The sequence below is a fragment of the Haematobia irritans genome, chromosome 1 (assembly GCF_050003625.1).
Source record: "Haematobia irritans isolate KBUSLIRL chromosome 1, ASM5000362v1, whole genome shotgun sequence".
Classification (NCBI taxonomy): domain Eukaryota; kingdom Metazoa; phylum Arthropoda; class Insecta; order Diptera; family Muscidae; genus Haematobia; species Haematobia irritans.
The window spans coordinates 253,725,851-253,751,432 of NC_134397.1; the positions used below are offsets into that span (position 1 = coordinate 253,725,851).

The 25,582-nt window shown below is 31.2% G+C and overlaps 2 protein-coding genes across 9 annotated transcripts in view; one reads left to right on the top strand and one right to left on the bottom strand.

Moving 5' to 3' along the window:
* The window catches only part of wdb (serine/threonine-protein phosphatase regulatory subunit widerborst), an 85,755-nt gene that overhangs the window by 26,340 nt on the left and 33,833 nt on the right, over positions 1–25,582 (top strand). The gene's annotated exons all lie outside the window — the stretch shown is intronic.
* LOC142220589 (uncharacterized) lies at positions 8,857–20,433 on the bottom strand. The gene is made up of 2 exons (XM_075289792.1): positions 19,761–20,433; positions 8,857–10,135 (listed from the first exon to the last, which is right to left on the bottom strand). The coding sequence occupies exons 1-2, from the start codon at positions 19,769–19,771 to the stop codon at positions 9,289–9,291; spliced, it is 858 nt and encodes a 285-aa protein (XP_075145907.1). The 5' UTR covers positions 19,772–20,433; the 3' UTR covers positions 8,857–9,288.

Sequence of the window (25,582 nt, forward strand, 5' to 3'; positions counted from 1 at the left end):
GGATGTATGAATTGATAGATGTATACTTTAAAAAATATTTACTTATATAATAAGTGTGGGGGAGAGGATATCAAAAAAATATCATCAACATTTTTCTAATTAAAACTTTAATTGTAAAAAAATTTTAATAAAAAATTTAATTGGTTACATCTTTTTAATTGAAAAAAATCGATCACAGAAATTAATATTATCAATCGAATTTCGAATTCGATCAATTTTTTAATTGAAGTTGGTGATTGTCATTATCATTTCTGTGATTGAAGAGATCTCAATTAAAAATTAATTGGATCAATTAATATCGTGATTGAAGACGAACAATATTTTTTTTCTGCGTACACACAAAAATTTTTTTTTCTGATTCAATCACCAAATTAATTGATCCAATTAATTTTTTAATTGAAATGTCTTCAATCACGAAAATGATAGTATCAATCACAGTTTTAATTGGGCATAGAAAAAATTCTTGATTAAAAAATTAATTGATTTTTTCAGCAAATTTCAATTAATTTTTTAATTGATTCAATTAAAAATTTAATTGATGTTTATTGCAAAACTCAATTAATTTATTAATTAAAAAAGGTAACTATTTTTAATTACTTTCTGAATTGACTTAGAGTTTTTATGTGGATTAACAAATGATTGTTTGAAATACATTTTTAATTAAAAACTAAAAAAAAAATCAGCACTTTTTTTTAACTGAATTAGTCTTCCGAATTTGATTAAAAAGTTAATTGTATCAATTAATTTTTTAATTAAAAATTTTAAAATTTTCAGTCATTGGCTTAATTAACTTAATGTTTCTATCATGATTAAAAAGTTAATTGTATCAATTAATTTATTAATTGAAAACATTTTCAACTTCAATTAACTTTTTAATTGGAAATATTTTGGTGATATTTTTTTCTGTGTACACTAAAGTTTAGTTTTGCATTCTTCTGTCACTGATGTGTTAAGTGAATCCTATTTTTATATGCTTATTTATTAATAATTGATTACAGTAATTTAATTTACAAACATTACATGTAAATAATTTAAATTATATAGAATTTGTATATAAATGGTAACAGAAAATAAATAAAATTAAATAAATATTAATATTATTTAATTAATTTGCATTAAATTAAGTATAATGATTCATACTAAATTAATTAATTATAAATTAAATGAATATATGTAAAAGAGCAGTGAATGTTATTTATGTTTTTCTAATGTTAACACTATGATAACACCGTGAGATGTATCTCATTTAATTAACATGCCTTTTCTCAATGTAATCCTTTTTTGCTCGAATTTTAATTTTATATTGGCTAACATTACTGTTATGCTCATCATAACATTGTTTGCTTTCTTGATATTGACGTTTTAATAATACGTGTATAAATCTATTGCGATAGACTTTTCTCAATCCATATTAGTGTTAAGAATGAAGAGATTAGCTCTGTAAAATTAATTCGTGTACAGTGAAATCTCTGAGAATTGGACACCCGTGGTCACCTAAATTTGTTCTTATTTGGGAAGTTCCACTTATGAGAGGTTAATTTTAATGTGGCAATACGTTTTGACACGAACTGGAACTGGTCCATACGCACCAGGGACCAGTCCTGTATCGGCCTTGTACATTTCCCTTAGGGCTGGCATTCTGTCTCGGAAATTAAATATCATTATACACTATTTATATATATTTTTCGACCCATTCTAATGTTTATACGTACTATACGTATGACTACAAGTACCATATATTGTTAAGTAGTGTCTTGTAGTGTTTTCAAGAGGAATTCCAATACAAAAAATATTTGCAATGTTCTAAAAATGATGGGATAGGAAAAAGAAGAGGTTTTAAATACAACAATTGGAGGAGGAGCAATATATAGACATAGAATCTTAGGAGACTTTAGGTAACTGTGACGGTCTTAAAACTAACCGTCCAATCACCCGGCCATTGGACTATTCAATTATGAGCATATAACACTTTCATGTCATGCCTCTCCTGTTTTGTTGTAATTGTTTATAGCTTTCTATTGTATTGAAGAGTCATTGTAAGTAGTTCCCCCTTTTCAGCGATGATGAATTCAATAATGGAACAACAACACAAGACGTTTCAAAGCATTATATTTAAATCGTAAAAAATATAAAAAAATAAAAGACAAATTACCTAATCACCAAACCAGGCATTTGAAATAAATACCTTTCACACTATACAAAAACGCACCCAATGACTACAGAGCAGAGACAGAAGAGCCGACAAATGCCAAGACTTTCCAAGTTGATTACTCTTTGTTTATTTGCACGATTTTGATATGAAAAGTCTTATTACTTCTTCAAAAATAAATGAAAACGTTATGACAAATATTTATGTGACGTTCGGCCACTCTGCTGCCCTTCACCCCCATCCATCTTTCCTGAGACAAATTAAAATGTTTTCATTAGTGCTATGTTTTCTACAACTAATGTCTTCATTTCCCTCTCTATGTCTCTCTCTATCTATATCTCTGTGTGTTAAGCGCTCTTGCAAATCTCTCAAAGTGGACAAAAGTAAACAGTGTTACCTGTGTGACGTTTTTTTCCACAACATATTGCCTAAAATGACCATGATCGGGGACAAAATTAAAATAGTAGCAAAAATTTAAAAAAAAAATAAATAGAAGATGTAGGGAAATTGACGTATTAATAAAAGCGATTTCAGAATTGTACAAAAAATTGGGGGGATTGAAATCAATCTGTTTATTTGAGTCCAATACAAATCGTTTTGAATTTATTTATACGAATTAACCCTTTCGACCCCGAATTTTTATAGGTATCGCTAAATTTTTTTTTTTACCTTTAATCATGTTGAAGTCATTTAAGAAGCGTCTAGCCAAAATTTCGGGTCGCCACGCCCTTTCGTTTAGGCGGTAGAGAATGTTGCCTGTGGGCAACTTTGGGCAATTGTGACTACAAAATAGTTTGTTTTGTAATGATAGACGTATTACGGTTTATTGGATTTTTGTTAAGTTTTTTGTTATTTTACAGTAAATATATACTTAGATGCGCGCGTGAGTGGAATTTCAATCACGCTCAAACACATTCACGAAGAAATATTTGTACTCACGCACGCCACGTGGGTAGGAATTCACGGTCACGAAATGAATTCACGAAATGAAAAGTCATACTCGCGCACGATCACACATGAACGACGTTTATGTCTCTCGCTTTCGCACGATTCACGACAATTTTCGTAATTCACGACAAATCTCGTGAGTCACGAATATTTTCGGAACACGACAATTTTCGTGGCTCAATAAAATTCTGGTAATTAACGAAATTTCGCGTGATTCACGCTATTGAAATCTTAAGCGTGATTAAATAAGTAAGGGTGATTAAAATCGGTGAGCTTGAATTTAATTGTGAACGTGAATTTGTTCGTGATTGTGACTTTTTGTGTCTGTTTTACCGTGAGTGTGAATTTTATCGTGAACATGAATTTTATCGTTAACGTGAATTTTATCTTGAGCGTGAGTTGGATCGTGAGGGTGGGTTGGATCGTGAAAGTAAATTTTTATCGGGAGCGTGATTTCGGAGAAAGTTTACTCACTCACAATCACGAACACAATTAGATTTTTACTTACGCTCACGCGCCACACATTTTTCTTTAATCCCGGTCACGCATATTCACGAGATTTCGTTTAAATTTCATTCACGGCTTCGCGTGAATCACGCGTGACTCACGAAAATGTTTTGTTTTTTTTTTTTTTGTTTTTAACCCATGTCAATTTAACTGGCGGTGTAAAAAACCAAAGTATTATAAAGCGTCAATATTCGTGCTAATCCACTAGTATGTTGCCAAGAAGTGGCTTCCTCCCTTTTTACGATTCCTTCCAAATTCCCCACTGCACTGCAGATATGTTTTCCACATCATCGCCGCATTTCTCGTCACTGGGACATCCCAATTGAAGTTCAAAATTTTTTCAAAATCATTGTTTTTCAAACCTTTTTTTCTCCAGGCCTTATGTTCAAAAATATGTAATTTTACTACCACAATTGCCCAAAGTTGCCACAGGCAACTTTTCAATTTTAAAAATTTCTCATCTGTTGTTTTTTTGCAATTCTAAGATTTTTGGTAAGATATTTCAAATAAAAAAACTCGAGAAAAAGTCGAAAAACTTGTTTTATTTACATTTATACACATTAACCCAAAAAACAGCCCATTAAAATAAATAAAAATCTAATGAAATTTAAATTACAATAAAGTTTATAATATTTGCTTCAAAATTGTTTTTTATTAAATTTAGGACACAACTATTGGAAATTTGCGTCCCTCCGTTAAAGTCTTATGTCTTCGAAGTAATGCAAATTTTCATTAAAGGAGAGAACCGAGTTTTTGATTTAAAGAAATCGTCCTAAAATTAAATAAAATATTGATATGTTGATTGGTCTTAAGATTTACGATAAAAACGCTTCAAATAGAGGCCGTCTTATTTTGAAGATTTTGCATCTATGGTTTAAAGTTTTTTTTTTTTTAATTAAGTATACAATATCTGCTTATCTGTGTAGTTATTATACAATAAATAATTTCGAAAATAAATTAATACCGTACCATTAGTTGAATATAATCTCCTTTGAACCAAAAATGCTTTCCTTTCCATACTTCGAAAGTTACAACTTTAATGGAAGAAAGCAAATTTTAAATAGGAATATTCTAAATTAAGTACAAAAATGTTCTGTAAGGCAAATATTGTAATTTTTTCATAAACTGACGTCTGGAGTATGCAAAAAAACCAAGTTGAATTGGAGCGACTAAAATTTTTCTCACATTATTTGTACCAGATTTTGAGGAGAAAAATGGAGAAATCGGTAAAACCAATTTGGATTGGAGCGACTAAAATTTTTCTAACATTATTTGTATCAGATTTTGAGGAGAAAAATGGAGAAATCGGCAACACTGGTCATAGTGGACGACATAACCCTCACGCAAATATTAGATAAATTCTTTAAATAAATTAATTGCATTTATATTTACTTTTTTCACAAATTATTCAAATATTTGTATTGTTTGCTTTGCTTTCTGGGAGTCCCAAGGAGAAATATTTTATGTTTTACTCTCTCAATTTGTGAATACATTCTTTCTAGCTCTCTATCTCTCTCTCTCTGTCTCTCTCGTTGTTTCCAGTTAAATTCCATCCGGACTATTTAGTTACGGTAAAATGGTATTTATGTTAGTGGCTTTATTTTGTCTACTGTCTGCTTTGGCATCTAAAGCATTGATCTCTCGGCCAACAACCATCATCAATTCATTTCACCTTGCGTGTTGACCAAGCGTAGATATATTTTTTTATCTTTTTATTATTATTGGTCATCATCAACGTTGCTGTCGTCGTTGGTGTGGTGTTGCTGCTGCTGCTTCTGTTTGTTCTTTATTAGGTTGGTTTGGTGTTTTATAATAAACAGTTAATAGTACGGCATTGGTTTTGTAGCATTTGTTTTCTCCACTTTTGTCGTTTGTTTATGTTTCCTCTATGATTAGGTGACAGTTGCCAGATTTTTTTGCTATGATATTAAGTATCGAAGACTAATGCCACAATTTTAAGAAAATTTTAGTTAGCAATGATGTTTTGGATTCTGGTAATTGTAGATTATCTAAAAATTTCTCAGAAGCGTTTCTAATGGCATGCAACAATAATTTGCTCGGGGTGACAATGATCCTACTCAATCCTAAATTGAATGGAAACGTTATTTAAAATAATTATAATAAATTTCGTTTTATTTAAAAAAAAAAGTCCAATAAATCCAATCCTAAGTTTAATGGAAAATATATTCAAAATAATAATGATAAATATCTTTTTATTTAAGAAAGCCTTACGTAGAAGAAACGTTTAAAGATACTCTGTAAATTTATATTCCAAGATGTATTGTTTTTATTGCATTGTCTCACTGAAAGATTCTATCACTTAGTTCATAAAAATATTGAAACTTTTACACCAGCTTTATCAAGTATATTATCCTAGTTCGAAATAAAGTGGCAACACTATTTTCTGATTGACAGAAAATAAATTAATTTTATTTGCAAATTTCATATTTACTTTCTTTGACACTTGTCTTTTTTTATTAAAATTCTTTGCACTTAGTACTTGCTGCATGCTTGATGAGAGTGAATCAAATTGTTTCCGTATTTCTCATTCACTCACTCACTCATTGGTTATTTGCTCTCTTACTCTTGAATCCCCATTTATTGTATGCGGTTTGTTATTTACTATGATTGTGATGACTTCGATGTTAGGTTAACATTCTCAGCGTGACAGTGACGTCGACGTCGCCATTATGGCATTACACATTGCCATCTTATTAAAATAACAGTGAGAATTGGAATTGGAAACATGAATAGAAACTAAAAGCTCAACACACATCACATCAGCAGAACAGATGGGGACAACGACGATGGCACTATTCATTAATGTTTCTTCTACTTCGTGGTTTTGTATCCCTGCAATAGTTTGCTATTACGAGATTTATTTATTTGGGGCTTTTTCTTTCTCAAATATCATCGTTCTCGTAATCACTGACATTCCAAGCATATACTTAAGACTTAAATTATTAGTCTTGGAGGGTTTGTTATCTGTTCTACACCCCTTCTGACCTAACAATTTCTAAGTTCCTCTTTCTTTCCTATTGCTTCCACACCTTGTTTTTTTATTCATTAAACAATCTCTCGCCGGTGGAATGAAAAATAACAAAAAAAAAAAGGAAAACGTTTTTGATTGTGTTTATTTTTTGTGTGGCGTTATCTCGAAAATATTCTATAAACTTGTGTTTATATCTTAACACAGCAAAAAAATGTACTTCACAATGGCTTCATTGATAACAGTGCAAATGGATAAAAAATATATGTATATATTAAATTATCTTTTTGGACGTATGTATTATTTTGTATGAACGCAAAAAAGAAAACGTACATTAAGATTGATTAGCCCAATTTTTTTTAAGTATGATTTTTATTTCATAGAATCTTTTTCATATTTGTATTTCTATTTATATGCATTTTGTTTTTATTTTAATGGTTAGTACCAATTTTTTGTATAATTTTTCTTTCTCATTTAGTTTTTTTTATGAATTATTGGTTTTTTAAAAAATTTTAAGATTCTATTTTATATATTTTTTTTATATTTAATAATTTGATTATAATATTTTATGGCACGAGTTTTTCTTGTTTTCAATTTATTTATTATTATTATTATTATTATTTTTTTTTCATTTTTCATTTATTAATTTTGTAGCGGTTCATAATTTCATAAATTCATAATCCCTGACAACATTAACATCATTGGAATGTTTATTTTATGTTAAACTTCTCATTAAATGTTATTGGGTATTTATGTTATATATATCATGTTAGCATAAGTTTAGACAATCTATTTGTTTATCTCAAATATTCTCTCACATGAGAGTAAATAAAGTCATAATCATTGGCAGCATTAACATTCATTAGAATGTTTATTTCACGTTAAGCTTCTCATTATGTTTTATATGTTAGCATAAGTTTAGACGCTCAAATTGAGATGCACAAATAGATGCAGATCTCAATTTAAGGTACACGAATAAACTCATGCTAACATGAGACATAACATAAATACTTCATAATATTTAATGGAAAGCTTAACATAAAATAAACTTTTAAATGATGTTAATGCTGTCTTATGAATTTTGAGATTCTCAAATCTACACTCAAAAAAAAGTGAACTCTCTATTTCACTAAAGCCAATTTAACTTTATATTAATTCATAGAATCATTATGTTTGGAAAAAGTTTACTTTACTCAAATAATTTTTTGCGTACGTTAGTTAAATGAACTAAAACACAGGAAAAAATTATACAAAAATAAAGCATAAAGGTTTCCTAATTTCATATTTCTCACAAAATAGTTCATTATTTCCTTAAATTTGTAAATTTTACCAAAAATGTGTCCATCATGAACTTCGTATGGCACTAAAGACATTCTTGCAATTTTGAACTCCAAGATTTCTCTTAAAACTACAAAATTTTCTTTAACAAGTGCAAAAACTTAGTTATGTCTAATAAATTTTCTTGAATTTGTCGAAAAATATTTACTTATTTTTACCATATCGGAGTGATGCCAGCGCTTGTAATACTGTTTAGTTAAAATTTTCTAAAAAAATTCAAAATTTTCTAAAATTAATCGAAAGTTATCTTTCCTGGTGGGTTCACTGTTTTTTCAGTGTACTCTCACATGTGAGATATCTAATTTTATTAGCATTTTATTCTCATTACAATAAGTGTTCCCTTTGGTTTTTATTCACACAAAAAATTTTTTCTCTGATTCAATCACCAAATTAATTGATCCAATTAATTTTTTAATTGAAATGTCTTCAATCACGAAAATGATAGTATCAATCACAGTTTTAATTGGGCATAGAAAAAATTCTTGATTAAAAAATTAATTGATTTTTTCAGCAAAATTCAATTAATTCTTTAATTGATTCAATTAAAAATTTAATTGATGTTGATTGCAAAACGCAATTAATTTATTAATTAAAAAAGGTAACTATTTTTAATTACTTAGTTAGATTGGCTTAGAGTTTTTATTTGGATTAACAAATGATTGTTTGAAATACATTTTTAATTAAAAAAGTAAAAAAAAAATCAGCACTTTTTTTAACTGAATTAGTCTTCCGAATTTGATTAAAAAGATAATTGTATCAATTAATTTTTTAATTAAACATTTTAAAAAATTCAATCATTGACTTAATTAACTTAATGTTTCTATCATGATTAAAAAGTTAATTGTATCTGAATGGACTGTATGTGAGATTAGGCTCCCAGAATAGTTTGATCAGAAAAACAGAGAAAGAAAAAAGGCAGTATCAGTTTCAGTTGATAACAGAGATATTTTATTGCAGACGGCGGCAGCTTACCAGTTCGATGACTATGCACAAAGTGAAGTTACAATTCATTTTGGTTAATAATCAGACATAATAAGTTTGAATTCAGCAATAGATTTGTATGATAGAGAAGGACAGCTACTTCAAAGATACAAAGAAAAAGACTTTTCTCTGGCTGGCATAGAAAAGTTCTAGTGTTACCGCTTTTAAATTAATTTAACTCAAATTGGGCTAAGTAAACTTAAAATTAACAATTAAGTACATGTAATACATCAATTAATTCATTGTTGTTTCTTACGAGTAAATGATAATTCAATTCATAAATCTAATAATTCAGTTCATAAGTAAATATTTCAATTCATGGAAAAATGTGAGTTGAACAGAGTTCAACATTCCGCCCCCTTTGCAAGATTGCAACCTAGCAGCGACAAACTCCCGAGATAACCCATCCGAATATCGTACTCTGGGCTATTGGCATTGTAGATGAGGTTTGGATTAAACCGGCCTTTAGGATCATGGGCAGTTGGTCATTGCCGATAACAGCCTCAACGTTTGTAGGCTTATAAAAATGTGGGTCAGCCAGGTCGCTGAGATGATTATATATCGTCTGGAATTTCTTGTCATTGGTTTCCTGGGGTAAGGTCGTAGTGATTCGATTTTGAACCAATCCGGTGATTTGTATCTTCACCGTGGGATCGTGATACGACTGTAAACTTAGTGTACAGTATTCATCACCATTTTTCTTTGTGGTTCGAAGATGTAGCCGTTGAACAAGAGTTTTGTTGACGAATGTTTGTAGACCGGCAGAGTTCAGCATCAGGCGTAGTTTTGCAGGACCCTTCGAAGTTAAGACTCGCGCCAAAGCAGTGGGTAAGAAGACGTGACTTTTAGTTTTTTGGCTTAATCTTTCGTGGACAAGCGGAGCTGAGCGGTGACGTTTATGGTTGGCAGTCGAGTGTAAACGATGTGTTGTTTGACGTTGAGAACTTGGTGACACCTTGGAAGTTCTTACTTGAGAACTATGATGGGGTTTGTTGTGGTCATCCACATGCAACATGGTATGATGGTTATTGTTGCACACCATGCAAGTCTTGCGCGACCGGCACCATTCTCTTGTGTGGGATGAGCACAAACATTTGAAGCAAAAGCCTTTTATTTTCACTTCCTGTCTTCTTTTTAGGACGTCCATATTGTAAAACGCAGAGCAGTCTTTGAGCGTGTGTCTTTTATAGCAGATGCGACATTTCGGAAGATTCTTTGCTAAGCTGTAAAGGTAAATTTATTAAATTATGAACGGGGTTGAGAAAATAGTACGGAATCTAATTGGCAACTGGTAGAATGCAAAGTTTAACCAAAGGACGGACAATTGTTCCGTTTTGAGTTCTGATTTCGGCTACTCGAACTTTAGTGTCAGAACCGAAATAAACTTTAGTAACTCGGCCTAATCGCCATTCAGTAGGTGGCAAATTGTCATCTTTAACCACTACAAAATCGTTTTCTCTCAGATTGCTTTGTTCAGTTTTCCACTTATATCGACGTTGTAACTCAGTTATGTACTCATTTTTCCATCTTTTCGCAAAATGAGCTTGAATGATTTTGAGCCTCTGCCAGCGGTTAAGTAGTGATAAATTTTCGGAAGATTCTTCAGGAACTGAAGTCAGAGCGGCTCCTCTCAGAAAATGTCCAGGAGTTAGTGGAATCAGATCCTCAGGGTTTTCACTTACGGGAGAAAGAGGTCTCGAGTTAAGAATACTTTCAATTCTAATCAGTAATGTGGAAAATTCTTCATAGGTGTATTTCAAGTTACCTGCCACTTTTCGCAAGTGAGTCTTCATGCTTTTGACGGCGGCCTCCCATAAGCCTCCCATATGTGGAGCATGAGGAGGAATAAAATGCCACGCAAAACCATGTATATTGTAATGTTCAACTAGATGCTTTTCGGCGGATTTCAGAAACGCTTCGTATTCTTTAGATAGAGCTCTACTAGCTCCAACGAAATTTGTCCCATTGTCAGAAAATACCTTTTTGGGGAACCCCCTTCGCCCTACGAAGCGATTAAAAGTTGCCATAAAGGCTTCAGTCGATAGATCAGAACAGACCTCTAAGTGAACAGCTCGAGTAGACAGGCAGATGAAAACTGCGGCATATCCTTTCTGCAATTTTGCATTTCGTAACTTTGATGTCTTCAGATCAAAAGGTCCAGCAAAATCTATTCCAGTGTTGGTGAAAGGCAGTGAAAAATTACATCTTTCAACAGGTAAAGCGCCCATTATTTGATTCCTGATTCTCTGTTTATAGATTGTACAATTTCGACAATTTCGAATACAATAGCGTATAGCATTTTTCAAACGTATGATAAAGAATTCAGCTCTTATAGCGCGCAGCATGCTTTGGTGCTCAGCATGAAGAAGAATCTTATGAGTGTAATCAATTAACAATTTACAAAATTTCGATTGTTCCGGAATGATTAGTGGATATTTTTCGGCATAGTTTAAATGAGCATTGGCCAAACGGCCGTTGACCCGAAGCAGTTTATGTTCATCCAGAAATGGATTTAAAGTTAGTAATTTGCTTTTAGAAGGAAGGGCGTGGTTATTTTTTAGGGCATTATATTCACAAAAGTAGAATCGTTTCTGGGCTAGTTTGATGAGTTGCAATTTTACAGTTCGTATTTCTGTAGCAGTAATGAAATCGTTTCTCGTTTCAGAACAGTATTGCTTCTGGCATTTCCTTATGAAACGATACATAAAACATATAACCCGAAGAGCACGATCAAATGATGAGAATCTTTCCAATATGTCTTCAGTTTGTGTTTGGGTTTGCAGGGTAATCACTTTTCTTTCAAGGGTTGGCTCATTGATAGATACAGGTTTTGGCCAAAGTTCTGGTGGTTTTACCAGCCATTTCGGTCCATTCCACCACAGTGTATTGGAATTCAATTCGGTAGCAGTACATCCACGAGTTCCTATATCAGCAGGGTTTTCATTAGTGGGCACATGTCTCCAGGTGGCATTTCCTACATTGTCCAGAATCTCAGATACCTTGTTGGCAACAAACGTTTTCCAGTGAAACGGTGGTTTAGCCAACCACGCCATCGTAATAGTGGAATCGGACCATAAGTATATATCAGAAATGGATACATTCAAGTTTTGACAGACCGATTTCAATAATTTAGACAGTAGTGCAGCCCCGCACAGTTCAAGCCTGGGCAAACTAACAGTTTTTAAAGGAGCTACTTTGCTTTTCGAAGCAAGTAAGTAAGCAGTTCGAACTTTCAGTGGTGATAAAGTGCAAATATAAATGCAAGCGCAGTATGCCTTTTCCGAGGCGTCACAAAACCCATGAATTTCAATTCTTTTTTCTGGAGAGTAGTGTATCCAGCGGGGTATCCTTATGGATTCAATAGCAGTAAAATTTGCAATGAAGATATTCCACTTTTCTAATGAGTGGGATCTGACTTCTTCATCCCAGTCTGTACCATCGATCCACAGTTGCTGAAGAAGCATTTTTGCCACTATTATTATAGGAGCCAACCATCCAGCGGGGTCAAAGATTTTTGCTACGATGGATAATATTTTCCTTTTCGTTAGTGGAGCAGAAGGAGTAGTTATATTTGTCACATTATAGTGAAAATTATCAGCCATTGCATTCCATCGAATGCCTAAAGTTTTCGTCTCACTTTTATCTTCCAGTCTTAGAAACTCTTCGTGAAGAAGATCCTCCGGGGTTATTTTTTGAAGAATTGCTGAATGATTAGCAGTAATCTTTTTAAGTGGAAAACCAGCGGAATTTAGCAAATCAATCAATTGTATTAAAGAAAATTCAGCTTCAGGTAATGAATGTCCACCTGAGAGTATGTCATCGACATATATTTGACGTCGTAAAATTTCAGATGCAGTGGGATGGGTAGATTTTCCATCTTCACTCAGCTGTAAAAGTGTCCGAATTGCCAGGAAAGGAGCACAGTTTACCCCAAAGGTCACAGTTTTCAGGCAGAAATCAGTAACTTCATCCTTTGGAGATTCTCGAAATAAAATACGCTGAAAATGTCTATCATCTTCATGTACGTAAATTTGACGATACATTTTCTGAATGTCGCCATTAAAAACATATCGAAAGAATCTCCAACGCAGTATTACGTTCATCAAGTCATTTTGTAGTATTGGCCCAGTATGTAAAATGTCATTTAGTGATATACCAGTAGACGATTTCTTCGAAGCATTAAAAACGACTCTAACTTTCGTTGAAACCCTTTCAGTTTTCACGACGGCGTGGTGAGGAAGATAGTATGACATATATTTAGAATTGTGGCAAAGTTCACTTGAAGTAGTGGGCTCCATATGATTCAGTTCAACATATTCCGATAATACTTTCGAATATTCAAGAGCAAGTTCAGGTGTCTTTTTCAGATTTTTTTCCATATGAATATATTGTCCTATCGCAGCCCGTCTTGATGATCCGAGAACTATATTCGGGTCTAAATCATGACGAAATGGCAACCTAACCACATATTTCCCATCAGATAGACGAACAGTTGTATCCTTATAAAATTCTTCGCACCAAACGTCATTTTGAGCTAAATTTCGCGACGATGGAACTTCTTCAAGTTCCCAGAATTTTCGTATCTCCTCATTGAGTGAGTTGGGACAAGTTACAAACGAAGCAAAAGATGATACAGATTTAGTATTTGAAGGACCACTTAGGATCCAGCCAAATTCAGTTTCCTGAGCTAAAAGATCCCCTGATACATTCTTTCGCACACCAGATTTCAGAATGAATGGAAGAACATCACTTCCTAACAACATATCTATCGGCGCAGGTTTATTAAAGTTGGGATCAGCTAAGTCGATTTCTCCTAAATTTGACCAATCAGAAATGCGAATGTATGAAGACGGCATCAGATGATTCATATTTGTAATAACCACTGCCGAGGCGTTAAATTTAAAATCAGATTTCCTTGATTTCAATACTAAATTACAAAGCTTGGAGGAATTCTCCAAAACAGTTCCGCCGAGACCAGAAATTGTCGTATAACCCTTCCTAGTGGGTATCGAATGTCGATTAATGATCCTACTTGAAATAAATGTTTCCTGCGACCCTTGATCTATAAATGCCCGAATTGTAAATCGGGATCCCAAATGTTCCAAGTCTACCAATGCAGTGGGCAAAATAGTACAATCACCACTTCGAGCGAAATTTGACTGAACAAACGAAATAGGAGGTGTATATGCTTCCGCGGATGTGGACGGTTGGTCTGATTGTGAATCTACATAGTGCGTCGAAACCTGTGTCGATTGTTGCCTTTGATTCACTTCACGAGATTCATTGTTACCAATTTCAGGATGCAGTAAAGTGTGGTGTGACTGTTGACATTTCTGACAATGGTGTTCACTCTTGCAGTTTTGAGTACTATGCCCGTAAGACAAACAGTTTTCGCAAACTTTGTTTATGGTCACAAATTTTTTCCTTTGTGAAGGATTCCAATTGATAAATTTTGGGCAAGTTCGTAGCGAATGATCCTTTTTACAGACTTTGCAAGGTTTGAAGTTTCGCTCAGTCTTAGCATGATAATTTTGTGACTTCTGCGAAGTTGCAGGAGGATTTGATGGTTTCCTCATGTCCAAAATCGATTCCAACATGCTAAGTCTTTTCGTAATAAAGTCGTCGAGTTGATCCCACGAAGGCAGTGTCTTGTGGTCAGTCAATGAATTTTCCCAAGCTGCCAAAGTGTCATCCGGGAGTCTTGAGGACATCCAATATACCAATATAGGGTCCCACGAAGCAACAGAAATGTTATAAGTCTTCAGAACCGACAAACAATTATTCATAGTATATTGCAAGTTTCTCAGAGTTTTGCCTTTTTCGGTGGTCACGCGTTCAGTCTCAAATATTTTTCGGAGTTGATGGTTAATGAGAATGCGCTGGTTTTCGTAACGTTGTCGCAGGGCATCCCATGCTAACATAAAATTATCATCCGTCAGAGAAAACTGTTTCACGATTTGATTAGCTTCGCCTCTTGTTTTCGCTCTCAAATGAAATAATTTTTGCGCGGGAGAAAGTTTAGGATGTTTGATATAAATGGCAGAGAACATATCTCTAAAACTAGGCCATTTGTCATATCCACCACTAAAAATCTCAGTATCGCAAGGCGGAACCTTTACTGAGTACCCAGTTCCATCCGAGGCCAAATTGCCTGGATGTTCAGTTCGTCTTGAAATGTTTTCCATTTTGTTCTTTTCAATGTCAATCAGATCGAGTAACGAGGTCTTACATTGTTTGTAAGATTTACAAGATTCGTTAAATTTCAGGTGAATCGACTCCCTTTCAGTTTTAGAGCTTTCCCCCTCAGATGTCATCTCATTTTCGTATACCTGTGTTAACGCGCGCCAACGACGTTCGAGATCATCTAAATCGACTCGCAAACTAGAAAGTGTGTGTTCCGATACATCAATTGCCGAAAAATTCGCACAGTACGTGACCAACTGGTCCGAGAAAAAAATAAACTTTTGAGTTGACATTGTTATAAGAAAACTTTATCCAAACAATCAAACTCAAACCCAGAAAATTATCCCAGTAACAAATTTATCAGTCAAAGAAACGGTTCAATAAATTATAATTGTAGGAATATGCAAAATAATATTATAATTTTTGAGCTGACAATCAATTGTTGTTACAGAAAATTTTTAAGTTCAACACAATTTTTGTTGATATAACAAACTGGATTGCCTGACTAAAATCGTAATCGTTTTTACAAATTAAGTTGCTAGCTCAAATTCAAATTAACTGTAATTTTGTTTTGTGATTAATTGATATTTTTGTGTGAAATAATTTCAGAAATCGCAAAATTATTTAAATGATAGAAATGTCTCACAGGGAACAAAATAATAGGAAATCAAATAACGGTATTGAATAAATTTGAGTTTCAGTTCCACAAAGAACAATTTTCTTTCGCAACAGATTTCTAATGTTACGCACAGCAATGTTAAATATTACTCAGAAAAGTCGTTCGTTCTAATTCAACTTCTCTATCAAATACCAAAGATCCTGTACATTCGTTTGCAAAATATAAGTGAGAATCTTTAATGTTACAGTTCTGTAAAGCAAATGTTAAATGTATCTTTTTCCGAGTGTAACAGAATGGACATAAAGATTCCCCATATAACAGATACATATAACAGTACGGATGAAGATGTTGCAAGTATGTTGCGTGATTAAAATGTTGCAAATGTTGCTCTGTATGTAGCAAACCCGCAACAAATGTAACTTTTACGCAGTAATGGAATTAATTTCGAATCTAATTAATTCAACAATAACAATATTTAACGGCACGTACAAATTGATATATCAGTAAAAAATTTCTACCAGATGTTAACCGTCAACTTACACAGGCCAGCAAATAATAAGGAAGAAAGTTAACAGTTGGAAATACAGCCAATTAAACTAAAAAAATAAAAGCCACTACTTCTGGGCTCATATTTTCCCATACAGTACTACAAATAATAATTGTGAGCTGGTGTCTAAAGCACAATGCAGCAAATGTCACTTCCAAAATATTTTGAAACAATCTTAACACAGTGAAGAAATATTCACTGTGAATTCCAATGAATCGAGCAAAGTATATTTCACCTTTCCCATGTACTAGTATTCTCAGAGTAGACTATGAAAACAATTTTCCAATGGTATTTCCGCGATCCTGACTAGGAATGTGATGGCTCATATATCACTAAGATGTTTAGATTTATTGTTCACACTGAATCCAAATCCGCTATAAAGCTCCAAAATTCAAACCAAATATAAAAATTAATCGGCGATATCGAATATTAAAACTGAAACCAAAAAAATAATTGTGGCGATTAAGAAGGTTTAAATTTCCAGAGATGGAAACCTTGGTACCAGGATAATATAGAATCGTATTCTTTCTTGAAAATTCTGCGGTGGGACACCCTTTCGGATTCTAAAATGAACACGAAACTTTCCCAATGGTAAATATAAATTATAATTTAACTGTCTCTGAAAATTTGAACTAGTTATTATGAAAATTTCAGTTATAGATTCCACAAGAAATGGGCTGATTTCGGCAGCAATTATAGATTTAAAAAAATTGTAGTGGTATATTTCATGAACCTTGCTTATATAGATCAGTAATTTCGAAATTAACAAGTCAATAATCCTTTAGCCTTCGCTCTTGACGACAATTCCGTCAACCAAAATATCATATTAAACTTATTTCGAGCCTTTTCCAAAATTTTATCGTCTCCACAGATACACGTGAAATGTATATGCTCGACTTCCGCGATATACAGACAAAATGATAATGGGCAACAGATTTTCTCAATATAGTGCAAATATAATCGAATATGTACTTTATTTTCATCAATTTCAATTGATTATAAATATAAACAGATTGTAAATAATTTCAATATAAATTGTAAATAATTTTAGTATAAATTGTAAATAGTTATGTATGTAGTAGTAATAATGTTAAAAGAATTCGCAATATAGACTATTCAGTTTGAAAATCTTTACAGAATTTCGGGTTTGTTAACATAAATGGTTTCAAAATTCCAATGTTAACAAACTTTTTTTAATTGGCTTGCAATTTGGGTGCAGATGTTGTCTTAGTACCACAATTTAAAAATGAAAATCCAAAAAAAGGCTTTGTTTCCGAATTTTTCTCCACTCTACAAAACTTTTGTTCGCATTTGGTGAAAATGTCTTCCAAGTATATCTCACGAAGTTTTTGGTCGAAATTTCCAATCCACAAAATTCTTTCAAAGTTCAGAATTTCTCGCTGTTACTCCTTCTTTTCTCAAAGAAGCTTAGGAACTTTGTCTCGTCCCTTCCATTCACACATTCAAAATAGGGATTCTGATATATATTAATTGCCAAAGATTCTGTTTCTTTACTATTAAGGCAATTTTCCCATCAAGAATTAAATCAAAGTTTATTCAAATCAAAATTAAGAAAAAGGTTCCTTTATAAATTGTTCATTCACCTCTCGCGATATACCAAAAAATTGTTCAAGACCATATAAAAAGTAAATACTCTCACTTTCAAAAACAAAAAAAAAACTTTACCAAAGATGCAAAGTCCTCATGGAAGTCTTAGCCTTTTTAACTCCAAGCCAAAAAATAATCGAAAATGTTTCTATTTTCGTAAAGGAAAATTTTTCTTCCTTCAAGTACATATGATTTCAACAGGGGTACGCAAATTTCGAAGTTTCGTGTCCCAAAATTTATATTTGATAATATTTCATAAGAGATAAAATTTTTCGCAGCGTAGAAGGTCTTGAATTTATATTTTTTTAAATTCCCCAAGGAAATTCTTTCTAATTATTTATCAACTTAAACAGATCCAATAATACATAACATTTGTTTGTTTTAGAGCTTTTCATAATTCGTGTTATGGCAACTCTACAACACTCACCAATGTTTTCACGTTCTTCTGCTCCCTTGCCTCTTACCACCTCATAAAAAACGCATTCCTCAAGTAGCCCAACTCATGTACTCTGCTGAACCGTTATGGAAGTCTCCTCATTAGGCAATGTAAATATCAAGCACGTTGGCCAACAAAATATTTCCCAAATTTTTCACATAAAATTAGTCATCCAATTCTATCAGCTATTCTATTTTTCCTTTTCACCAGCAGGAGTATTTCCACTTTCCTTTGACTCTTAACTTTGCTTCTGACACTTTAAGTTTTCCAATTTTACGGTTTTAGTTAAAAGTTCTTTCTTGTAATGTTTTCATTTCTTATTCAAAGTTATTCCTTCTACAAAGTTCTCTTTCCTATAAAATTCACTTTAAAACTCCACATACTGTTCTTGATTTATTTCAATTCTATTTTTTACAAATTGCCAACTTTTCATCACGATATGTCAAACAAAATGAGTATATTATAAATTTGTCAATTTGCTGTAACGTTACTCCGAAAGAATGCAGGTAGGTATATGGTCATTTGCATGTGAAGAGATAACAACAACAAACCCAATTAAATAGAGTAGTTGAGATGGCTAGATGATCAAATCCAAGAGATTACGTATGACTTGTAACTTTAAGAGACACTTTATGACACTTTAAATTTAAGAGAGTCTATTTTTTGTCACTTTCTTGTTATCGGCGGGAGAGAAGAACATATGTAAAAACGTTGACATGTATGTCTGTATGTAACACATATGAACATCAAAGTAGATGACTAGAATTGACGTTTCGGGTTGAAGTTGGTTAACATTTAAGGTGAGTGTGGGTTGCAATTTTGTTGGGAAGAATGTATAATCATGAAGATGTTAGAGTGCTCGCAAATGTTTCCGAACAAATGTTGATAATACAATTGAATCAATGTTGCCAAAGTAAGTATGTTGCCACAAATGTTGCCGTGACATGAAAATGTTAATCCTACTCCTGGTAAATATAATCAACTGTAAACATCCAAATATGCTTTCAAGGTAAGTATGTTAGCGGGGACCACAATTAATTCGCATTGGAGACAAACGCTCCTAATCCAATGTTAGAAAAATAATATTCTATGTCATATGCGAAATGTTAAAGCATTAACATAAATGTGGACAGTTTCCTTTTTTTTTTAACATATGTATCAGACAATGTGGAAAAGAAAAAAACCACAAATCTCTTCATATATAATAGAGATTTCCAAGTAGATGTGTGTTTTATGCGGCGCATATACGAATTAACCAAATCATATGGAAAATTTCGTGGACGACTTAACAGATCGTTTCAATAAATAATTGTTCTAAACACCAGCGTTGTGTAAAGACAATTTGACTTTGAGCTTTTCAATACAGCGGGAATTTTGGTAATTTGTCTACCACTAGTTGCCATAAAATTTCCGTACAAACTTTCTACCGTTTATAATTTAATAAATTGAACATACCTTTTTTCCATGGTAAAATTATGAAGATTTCCCTCAAAATGTTTAATGTAGCGGTGGACGTGATCCAAAAAAGAAAAATCGTCAAAAATTTTACACAGTGGTGGATGTAATCCGTCAAATTCAACAAATCTCAGAAAGTTCCTTGAAGGTTCGAATGGACCATGAACAGATTCCGGGTTGATACGACTGGAATGGACTGTATGTGAGATTAGGCTCCCAGAATAGTTTGATCAGAAAAACAGAGAAAGAAAAAAGGCAGTATCAGTTTCAGTTGATAACAGAGATATTTTATTGCAGACGGCGGCAGCTTACCAGTTCGATGACTATGCACAAAGTGAAGTTACAATTCATTTTGGTTAATAATCAGACATAATAAGTTTGAATTCAGCAATAGATTTGTATGATAGAGAAGGACAGCTACTTCAAAGATACAAAGAAAAAGACTTTTCTCTGGCTGGCATAGAAAAGTTCTAGTGTTACCGCTTTTAAATTAATTTAACTCAAATTGGGCTAAGTAAACTTAAAATTAACAATTAAGTACATGTAATACATCAATTAATTCATTGTTGTTTCTTACGAGTAAATGATAATTCAATTCATAAATCTAATAATTCAGTTCATAAGTAAATATTTCAATTCATGGAAAAATGTGAGTTGAACAGAGTTCAACAGTATCAATTAATTTATTAATTGAAAAAATTTTCAACTTCAATTAACTTTTTAATTGGAAATATTTTGGTGATATTTTTTTCTGTGTTGTATTCATCATAATATTGTTTTGTATTTGGATAGTATAGTTGTTTTTGTATTTTGGATAGAAACATAACATAACATAACATAACAACACAAAATAACACATTTAATGTTAAGACTCAGAGCTTAGCTTGGAGCATAGTCAATTTATAAAATTCTTCCTATGTTTGCTTCCAAATAAACTTTTGTTTTATTGCAGTCTCTTTTAAATTAATATTTTGATATTTTTTATTATTATTGGGTGTAGTAAAAAGAAATCCAATATTTTTATAAAAAGAAATCCACTATTTTTTGAGTTTAAAGGGGTGAAAAAAAAAAACAAGCCAAAGGTCTCAAAATGTGCGTAGTGGTACTTTTCGAGAAACAGATATGGGGAAATTAGTGGATTTCTTTTTTACTAAACCTAATATATTACATTTATTATATTTGAGTTGCTCTACGTTATGCATTTTTTTGTCTTTGTAATCAATTTTACAACCACTACTGGGAACAGCTTTATCATAAATATGAAACAAGTCTCTGTCGCAGACATTAGATACCAACTGTATGTGAAAATATTTTGTGTTTAGAAAAAGCTTGGGTAAATTTTATAGCAAACTTATGATAAATTAAGCAATACAATGCTAATATTTAAAGTTGGGTGTTGTTGTTGTGCGAGAGTTGGCTTTTATATTTGGGGATTAAAGAAAAAAAAAAAAAAAAATATCAATCATCGAAAATAAAAAAAAAATTCACCATTAAGATGGCATTCGTTTGAACTAATTGTCGAAGAATTTTTGTCACTCACATGTATTTTGTAAACATCAACCGCTTTTTCAGTCGTCGAAAAGAGTTGACTTCTCATATTATATTTTACGTACGAGAATAAAAAGAAGTCATTCGGTGACAAGTCAGGACTATTCGGCAGATGACTCATCAAATCGATGTTTTGAGTGCTCAAAAATGCTGTTGTTAGGCGACTTGAGACGGACGGACAAGCAAAAATACCTAATTCTGTGTGGCGATTTTACGGCAGAGACGGTCAAGCAAAAATTCCTAATTCCGTGTGGCAATTTTACCAAATGATAGCCTATAAGAAATTCCTTAAACTTTGACGTTACTCTCAATTTCCCTTTTTGAAACAGATTTGATGCATATTTATTTCATTTGTTTATGTATACAAAATATTCAGGGTTAAACGCATAGGAATAATGAATGCATTACAATCACTTCCGATGCCAATTTAATTTAAACAATATTCAATTGTTGAATGAATTTTCAATACTAGCAGGCTTCTACTCCCCAACAGTTGTGGTGATCTGTTCTGTGTTCATCATTGAAAGAAATTATACTTTCAGATCTGTGGCAATGAGACGAAGAATCACTTGACAGAATTTTTTATACAAACATTTAAATATTTTCTGAATACGTATATATTTCGTCGATAGTAAATTGCTTATGACTTTAGATAAAAATGAAAAATTACTGAAACGGTGTTTATTATTGGTATTAGGCAACCTGGGACGTATGAATAATATTTGGAGGTTTTTTCAATATAATTATCATACGCTCTGATGTACCCTTAAATGGAACATTGTAGCGTATGAGTATTATTATTATCAAGAAATCGTCATATATCAAACACATTCTTCATGCACATTAAAAATAATATATACTTAAAACACTTACGGTTCAAAAGTTGGTTAGTTAACGGAACACTAACGGAGCTTTATGAAAATGGGGGTTAAAAAACATAGAATAATGAATACATCACCGTCACTTAAGATACCCATTTTATTTGAACAATATCATTGTTGAATGAATTTGCAAGTAGTGTAGCGTATTTTATAAGGGTCTACCCCCAACAGTTATGGCATTTTGTGTTCATCATTCAGAGAAAATTATACTTTCAGATCTATGACAATGATAATCATATGACATGGTTGTTTAAATATCTATTTAAATATTTTCTGAATATGTTTTTTCGTTATACAATTTATATGTACAATCAAACACCTCAAAAATTGGACAAAACCGAACACCTCCCAAAAGTAGACAATTTCCAGAAGATGCTATATAACCTCTCATAAGTGGACATCTCCAAATTATGGAAAAAATTCAGGCGACAGTGAGTGTCCACTTCTGAGGGGTCTCACTGTAGTAAGTTCCTGACTTCTTCAGATTAAATTTTTCAGATAAAAATTCTTCCAAAAATTTTAATGTTACTGGAACGTAGTTTCCTACGTATGAATAATATTGGAAATTTTTGAATATAATTATCATACGCTCTGATGTACTCTTAAATAGAGCTCAGTATCGATTGAATATTATTATTATGAAGAAATCTGAAATAAATCCTTCAAAATAAAATCGTTCATGCAAATTATTGGAATACATTACAATCACTTCCGATGGAAATTTAATTGAAACAATATCATTGAGAATCTCTGGATGCAATTGTTTAAACATTTATTCAAATATTTTGCGGAATATGGTTTTTCGTTTTTTTTTTTTGAAAAAATATATGTAGTAAGTTCTTTACTTCTTTGGATACAAAAGTTGTAGTAAATTTAAATTTACTGATACGTATTTTTTTAGTTTTATTTGCACCACCTGACGTATGAATAATATTGGAGATTTTTAAATATAATTATCATACGCTCTTATGTACCCGTTAATGGGGCACCGTATCGAATGAGTATTATTATTACACACAGAAAAAAAAAATATCACCAAAACATTTCCAATTGAAAAGTTGATTGAAGTTGGAAATATTTTCAATTAATAAATTAATTGATACAATTAACTTTTTTAACATTACATCCAATAAAAGATGAAAATTAAAGCCTCACTCGCTGTAATATATTATATAAAATCTCGCAACTCTTTAAATATTGACTGAAGAAATGGTAAATAAAGATATAAATTGAAGAATAAAAAAAAAAACTATCAAAATAGAAAAATTAAGTTAATCAAGCCAATGAGTGAACATTGTAAAATTTTTAATTAAAAAATTATTTGATTATTATTATTTATTAACTTTTTAATCAAACTCGGAGGACTAAGTCAATTAAAAAAATGATGATGACTTTTTTTTTTTTTAATTTTTAACTAAAAATTTATTTCAAGCAATAAATTTTTTAATCAAACTAGAAACACTAAGTCATTGAAGAAAGTAATTGAAACTAGTTACGTTTTTAATTAAAAAATTAAATGAGTTTTGCAATCAACATCAATTAAATTTTTAATTGAATCAATTAAAAAATTAATTGAATTTTGCTAATAAAATCAGCTAATTTTTTAATCAAGTATTTTCTTTATGCTCAATTAAAACTGTAATTGATACTATCATTTTCGTGATTGAAGACATTTCAATTAAAAAATTAAATGGATTGATCAGAATTTTTTTTTGTGTAGGAATAAATCTTAAAATATTAAATACACACCTCAATATAAAATTGTTTAGAAAATTAAAGAAACAAAATTCGGTGTAGATTGTAGATGGTTAATTTCCTCTCAATATAGTGGTACACGCACAGAAAAAAATTTCACGAAAATTTTTCCAATTAAAATCTTAATAGAGTTTTAAAAAATATTCAATTAAAAATTTAATTGAATCAACAAATTTTTTAATTGAAATAAAAATCAATTACACAAATTAATAGTATCAATTAATTTTTTAATTGGATCAATTAATTTTTGACTGTAAATTAATTTTTTAATTGATACTATCATTTCTGTGATTGAAGACATTTCGATTAAAAAATTAATTGGATCAATTAGTTTCGTGATTGAATCAGAAAAATATTTTTTTTTTGTGTGCGGGCACCTCTATTATTTTACAAAATTTAATTTGATAAATTTTTATTCTTATTGCTAATGGAATTCTATTAATAAAAATTAAATTCAATTGAAACCAACGAATATGAAAGTAGAAAACAATCAAATCGGTTTTTGATGGTCAAAATTAAAAAAAAAAAAATAGTTGAAAATGGAAAAAAACCCTCACAGAAAAAATTTTCACGAAATTTTTTCCAATTAAAGTCTTAACTGAGTTTTAATAAATTAAGTATTCAATTAAAAATTTTATTGATTAAAAAAAATTTTCTTTTATTGAAACGAAAATCAACCACAAAAATTAATAGTATCAATTAATTTCTTAATTGAATCAATAAATTGTTTAATTGACTTTCAATTAATTTTTTCAATTTCATTTCAATTAATTTTGTATTTAATACTATCATTTCTGTGACTGAAGACATTTCAATTAAAAAATTAATTGGATCAATTAATTTCGAGATTCAATCAGATTTTTTTTTGTGTGCTATTAGTGATTATTTTTTTAGGTTTATAATCGTTTTTTTATTTTTCTAGACTTTCGTGACATTCGAATAATCGATAATTCGATTTTCGATTTATAGATCCCTAATTTTCGCCAAATTTTAAATTAATACTAATTAAATAAAATCTCAAAAATTAATTGGGAATTTTTGTGAGGAATTCTTATATAAATTTGAGGACAAAAGCCAGAAAAATACTGGCAACAGTGGTTGAGGATGAAGTTACAATCTCAAAATGATACATAAAAGAACTGTTTTCTTTTAGCACTGGATACCCTAAGCCTTGAAGGACTACAAGAAAACAGAATACTCGTTTATCCAGGACATCTCCAAAAAATATGCAACACTGTCATCAGCTGTTTAAAAACAATCACAGAAAAGTGAAATTTTGCATTTTTAATGTATGAAATGCTCAAATAGCAATAAATTTTTACTGCTGCGATTATTTATGACACTTTACCAATTTAGAGAATTTTCTCGAAATTTTATTTCTATAGAAAATTTTCTCAAAATTTTATTTCTATAGAAAATTTTCTCAAAATTTTATTTCTATAGAAAATTTTCTCAAAAAAATTTTTTTTTCTATAGAAAATTTTCTCAAAATTTTATTTCAATAGAAAATTTTCTCGAAATTTTAATTCTTTAGAAAAATATTTGTCAAAATTTTATTTCTATAGAAAATTTTCGCAAACTTTTAATTCTTTACAAAAATATTTGTCAAAATTTTATTTCTATAGAAAATTTTGTCAA